At 40.6% G+C, this 6,471-nt stretch overlaps 1 protein-coding gene across 1 annotated transcript in view; it reads right to left on the reverse strand.

Moving 5' to 3' along the window:
• tmem161b (transmembrane protein 161B) overlaps positions 1-625 on the reverse strand; it is a gene marked incomplete at its 3' end in the record, with an annotated part of 27,043 nt that extends 26,418 nt beyond the window's left edge. The window contains exon 1 of the mRNA XM_080738137.1: positions 462-625. Coding sequence (XP_080594263.1) covers positions 462-464 — 3 coding nt within the window. The 5' untranslated portion in view covers positions 465-625. The remainder of the gene's footprint in view (positions 1-461) is intronic.
• Between the last annotated feature and the right edge of the window lie 5,846 nt (positions 626-6,471).

Here is a 6,471-nt window from a genome sequence, read left to right on the forward strand (position 1 = left end):
ACAGATGAGACGTCATTATTAAAGATGTCTTACTTTGCATCTGTCATCAGATCTGTACACCTACATTTGGCATATTAGGCTGAAATTGTACACATGCTAGTAAAGTAAGCCTGATAAATGTCAAACATGCACAAAATTCAACAGAACACAGGAAAATATATCTATTAATAAGTTTTGGGGAGAGGACCCCCCAGATCCCGGTTGGGGAGTTCCGCGCACCCCCCAAAAATAAATCTCCTGGATTCTGACAGTCCAATGTTGACAACCCTGACACACACACACACACACACACACACACACTAAATGGAAGGGTGTCAGTTAGCATGTTAGCATGTCAGCTAAACAACAATCAGCTCCATTCAATCTCACAGTAGATTTAAATGTTTTCTAAGCCTTGGTTTAACAGAGCGAGTATAAACACAGATCAAATACATGAATAAACTAATAAACATTAAACTCACCATGGTTGAAGCTCGAACAGCAGAGGATGGATGGAGGTCTGGATGGAGACAGCGGGCAGAGACACACTGCAGCCGGGGGAAGAGGCACTGTGGGCGGACTGACAATGTGCTGTCACCCGGTCCGATCCTCCATATTATGTAGAGATCTGTTATCTCTCATGTGTTATTATTATATACACATGTGTTGTGTGTAGATCTGTTAGATCAATAGACCCCCTGTGTCTCTGCAGCCTAGCAGAGGCTCTGTAGGGACGGACGTACCGAGGTGTCGCGCCCAGGGGGGGAAACCGCAGATCTACAAGCTCACAGCGCGTGGCCGCCGCGCCGCGCTGAGAGCTTGTAGATCTGCGGTTTCCGAGGGTCTTCCTGCTCCGGTGTTTTTGGTAGAGGTCACCCCTCTGTGGGCTGTCCTCACACATGCCTGTTCACAAACACCCAGAATAAAACACCGTATTGTGTGTTTTATTGTTAAATGTTGTGTATTCAATGTTGTGATGATTCTAAACAGTGTTTGGGTTTTATTTGAGGTTGTGATAAAATATGAATGTTGTTTTTATGGGTGGATTCATGCAGGCATGTAGAAGGATAGCCCTTTGAGTCCACCAGGACCCCTTGGAACCGGAAGACATCAAAGACTACACGCTAGAACCAGGGTTGCCATGTCTGTTTATTACAAGCTAATTTGTTCTTTATTTGGGCTTTTTTTCTTCTTTTCCTAATGTTTTTTAAACCAGACTAGTGGTTCATGTCAAGGACCCCCAAAATGAATGTGTATATGCTTGCAGATCTCCATGTGAAAACGTGTTATACCAGGGACCCCCATACAAGATCTGTGTTCAAAATGTTTTTGCGATAGGCATATTTCACATTTTCACATTTTCGATTGAAAATAGCAGATATGTAGGTCTATTTTCAAATATCTGATGTCTATAAAATTAGGTTTAAAGTGCTTGTGTAGCCTAATAGTCGCTTCTTTTGGGCTGTTTGTTTTCATAGACCGTCACCTGCTGCTTGTTTCTTTTAGACTAGGCTGGATTTCTGAAAATGTTAACCCAGACAACAAATCGTGTTAATTTAGGGTTTTCTAGGGGTATTAAGGTGTGCTGAATCCAAATCTGCTGTATGCCCAGCTCAAAAATGGACGCTAAGCCCTCAAAATGGACAATTTAAAGATGGCGGCACCACTATTCTGAAACACAATAAGATGCATATATGTTTGACTAAACATGGTAGAAAATAGACTGAAATTACTTTTTTTAATGTTTTCATACATGGAGAATACAATGGAACATTCTGATTTAAGATAAATTGTGAAGGAACCACTTTTATATCATTTATATAGTGAATATTTGCATTTTTGGTAACGAATTATGTTTTTTCTTTTATTATTATGTTTTTATTTAACATGGACTTAGTCCCAGTCATCATCAGTGTTCTGGCAGGTGTTGCCAAGTTTCTTGCAGTTGCATGCTTCAATGCACTCCATGCGTGCTTTTCTGCAGCTACAGTGTTGGCTGATACACCCCTTTGTGCAACTGCATGAAGTGATCTCCCTGCATGCTTTTGGCATAGGTGGCAGGGAAAGAAGTCATGGCACCAGCTGACCATTCAGGTGCATCCATCCCATTTCAGTCACTGAAGGAAGCTCCGGATGCGGCAAGTGAGCTTGGTTCCATAGAAGGGCTTGATAGCAGGAGCGCATGATATGAAACTTTGCTGCATCCAAGGTTGGTGGCAGAGTCTCTTGTGCATGACCTATACAAAACAACTTCACTCTTGCTTCATTGCATGTATCAACCTCAGGCACACTGTATATCCTGCAGATGAATTTCTCTGTTGACCTCGCTACATCTACTGTGAGAGGGCCCTTTCCAAGCCCAATGAGATCAGTGGGATGTTGCTGGAACATCTGCCAGGCTGTTTTCTTACCGTGGCCACTGAACTGAGACACGCTGTCACAGCCAGTGATAGCATGGAAGGCAAGTAGTGTGTCAACTTGATCAGCAGAGAGCAACATCCGAATGTCATGTACAGGAAGATACTTTGGAGTCTTTGACGTCCCAGCTTTCATGTAGAGACGCTTACATTGCATTCGGTCATAGTGTGCCAGAACTAGTTGTGTTTCCATTTGAGCATGGATGCAATGCAAAATGAGTTGTGTGTCAGCTTCCTCATGGTCAGCACTTAGAGAAGAGACGTCAAGATCTGGATCAGATGACTTGACAGTGGTCACTTCAGCAAACCCCCCTGATACAACAATGACCGTTTGATTATTCAGGCTGTGTTTAAGCAGATGGTTTGAAAGTAATAGAGCAAGGTCTGCTTTATTTTCCCCAAGTGCCATGAAGCTAGACCAGTCTGGTGGAAGAGGAACTGACTCGTTCTCAATTTTACGAAGTAGGTCGGTGGCGCTGTTTGCGTTTGATCCTTGTGCCTGCTTTGATTGTTTCCTCTTGATATCTATCAAAGACTACATCAATCCTCTGGCAGTTTTCTCCCATTTTAAACACAGCTCCAGCAAACATGTTGGCATATTCACCAAATGTTCTAATGCCAGGTGGCTTTCCTAGAGCCACCACGAGTGCTTGGCCATCAATGAGCAGGCAGCTGGAATCATCATGTGTAACTTTTGCAGGGGTTTGGACTTGTTCTGTCAGTATGTTTATTAACACAGATTTGTTTGTGGAATGTAGACTAACATTAGTTGTGGCCAAAGATAGTGATTTAGCATTTAGCCATTCAGTACTTTGTGCTGCTGATACCTGATTGTAGTGACGATCAGTGCGTATTACCACAAAGTTGCCTTCCTGCAACTCAAGGAGAATCTCTGGTGGAAGAATTGACATCTTAGCCAGGTATACAGTACCCCATCTGGCATAGTTATCATGTTAACTATGCCAGATGGGGTACTGTATACCTGGCATATCTGAAGAAGAATGGCAGCATGCGTTTGAATGCATACAGATGGAGATCCCATAATCCATCATGTTGCGCTCTTGTGAAGCATAGTATAATGCTGACCATAGTCATATAGTTCCACCAGAACTCACCATTTGGATTTGGACCTGCTGCTTCTGAGAGAAGCAGCAGGTTGTTTGTGGCTGATATTTGAGTTCGGCAATCAGTTTATACCACAGGCTTGCAATATGTTTTTTAAGCAGAAGTATTATGGGGTTGGTTACCTTTATACAATGACACAGTTTTGTTTGGAACATATTGGTTATCGGATAAAGTTGGAAAAATATTCACCAATAAATCACAAATTTCACAATATGTGTGAATTTTAAGCAGTTTCCACACACTTGATTCCAAATTAGAATATTTAATTGTATTCCCCATATATGAAAAGCTAAAAAAAACAACAACAAAAAAGAACAAAAAACAATCAGGTTTCTACATTGTTTAGTCAAAAAGAGCGTTGTAGCATAGTGGTGGCCGCCATCTTTAAATTGTCAATTTTTAGGGCTTAGCGTCCATTTTTGAGCTGGGCATACAGCAGATTTGGATTCAGCACACCTTAATACCCCTAGAAAACATGTATGCCCTAAATTAACACGATTTGCCTTCAGCACTTTAAATAAGCACATTTTCAGAAATCCAGCCTAGTCTATTTTGCGAAAACCTGGCAACGCTGCAATGAGAGCTGAAAGTGGCCTGATACATAAATACTGTATACTGTAAATACCTTAGTTTAAATAGGCCTACACAAATACTGCACTACACTACACTACCTTTAATCCATAATGAATAATGAGCATTATGTGATGGAAAAAAAACATGGAAATAGTGATGTCATTTACAGTTTAAGCTAAGCTTTCCTACTGGATGTGGAATTCTGACAGAAAATACACAATCCTTATCAAATCAAACTTTATTTATACATTTACAACAGCCAGAGCTGACCAAAGTGCTGAACACATTTTTGTAAGAACATTTTTCCTATTCCAGTTGCCAATAAAGATCCTTTGAATTGACGTCGGCCTATATGTTTTCTCATGCCAAATGCCAATAGAGGGTATCAAATCAAATCAAACTTTATTTATATAGCACGTTTACAAACAGTCGAGCTGAACCAAAGTGCTGTACAGATAAAAACACAAACAATACAAGCAGAAATAAACAGTTCAAAGCAAAAACAGCAAAGCAAGGGAACAACAGCAGGCAGTTAATACAAAGATATCGATATGCTGAATTTAAGAAAAAAGGTCGTTTTTTAATAGAGTTTTAAAAGTCCCAATCGACTGTAATCTAATATAGATGGGCTGGCTAATATATCATGTGTGTGACATTATCATCATCATACCTGAGTGGCAAAAAACTACTTTCTGACCTTGACAGCCCATACACCCAAACAGAAAACTACTTTCTGGCCTTGACAGGCCATATACCCAAACAGAAAACTACTTTCTGGCCTTGACAGCCCATACATCCAAACAGAAAACTACTTTCTGGCCTTGACAGCCCATACATCCAAACAGAAAACTACGTTCTGGCCTTGACAGCCCATACATCCAAACAGAAAACTACTTTCTGGCCTTGACAGCCCATACATCCAAACAGAAAGCTACTTTCTTTCTGTAGTCCTTAGGATGGTTGTGTTCCATTCTTGCCTTCTTTCTTCTTCCAATCACAGTGTTCTGTCTGCCTGTGACAAGATAAACACACATTGTACATGCTCAGTGTGGCCACAGGAGGGCACACTTGCTGCGTGGTGTATCATACCATGTATGGACAAATACAAACTTTAAAGATATTCTATTCAAGAAAACCATAACAAACAAATCACACATGAGATGCTACAGTGGTTCTTTATTCCCTTATATGTTATTATTCAATACAGAGGTTTCCTTATATGTCCATTATTCTGTGCCTCCTGTTATTTATATTCGCTGACTTTTGTTTTTATTGGGTAAATAAAAATACAAATAAAACTCCTTTGCATGTTCTCCCCGTGTCCCCTAGGGTAGATACCCTCACAAAAAACATAACGTGTTCCTTCCATGCAATGTCCAACTGGGGAAACTCCCCCCTGTCAGGTGATCTGAAGCGGCTTGGATTCCTCATGCACTGAAGGAAGCATGAGCTCAGTTCAGGGTTCCACAGGTGAGCCACATTGGCAGAGGCCAGGATTACAGCTTAGGCATTTGGCACTGGGTGATGGTAAAATATTGGTATTTGTACACCATCAATCTGGGAAGCCAGTGGCGTCAGTTCAGAAAAAGCTTAGGTATGGCAACATGACTGGTGTCTTGCACGCGTGCAAGACACCAGTCATGTTGCCATACCTTAGCCAACAGGCATGATACATTTATTTTAAGAAGTACATTTGATTTTTTTCCCCCCGTTTCTACGGTTTCTTGGGCTGTAATATGGCAGCCTGGAACGGTTGTTCAAGTGCAGCTAAACTTGGCATGTTAGTAAACGTGCCACAATTAACAATAATGAATTGCACCTGTGCAGCTGACCTGCGGAACCTGGGAATATACCATTTTGTCAAGATGGGGAGAAAACAAGTGTGGAGAATATAATTATAATACCTTGTTAAAGTGACCATCTTGTTAAATTTTGCTGTCTGTAAATCTGTAATTTAACAACATAATAACCAGCACAGATAGACAAAAAGACATTCATGTATTTATATTTAAAAATAACTTTTATTTTCCCCCCTAGAACCAGGGTATGGCAGCTGCATAGCCCTGCCATACCCAATTGATGCCCCTGTGGGAAGCCATTCAGTGAGAAAAAGAAAAAAAAAAAAGAATGTGGGGAAAATATAATGTTTTGAACATGACAAACACACAGCCTACATGTGGCCCCTCATGTGCGGCTCATTGAAATATTCATGAAGAAAAAATAAATAAATAATTATATATATATATATATATATATATATATATATATATATAGTTAGTTTGGGTAACTCAGTTAGATTGGGGTAGGAGCGCTTGTTTTTGTTCACCTGGATGTGGAAGAAGCTCATGTCCCAGTGGTAGAGCATGCAGTCAGCTTT

This window comes from Nannobrachium achirus, assembly GCF_963921795.1.
Source record: "Nannobrachium achirus genome assembly, chromosome: 12".
Lineage (NCBI taxonomy): Eukaryota > Metazoa > Chordata > Actinopteri > Myctophiformes > Myctophidae > Nannobrachium > Nannobrachium achirus.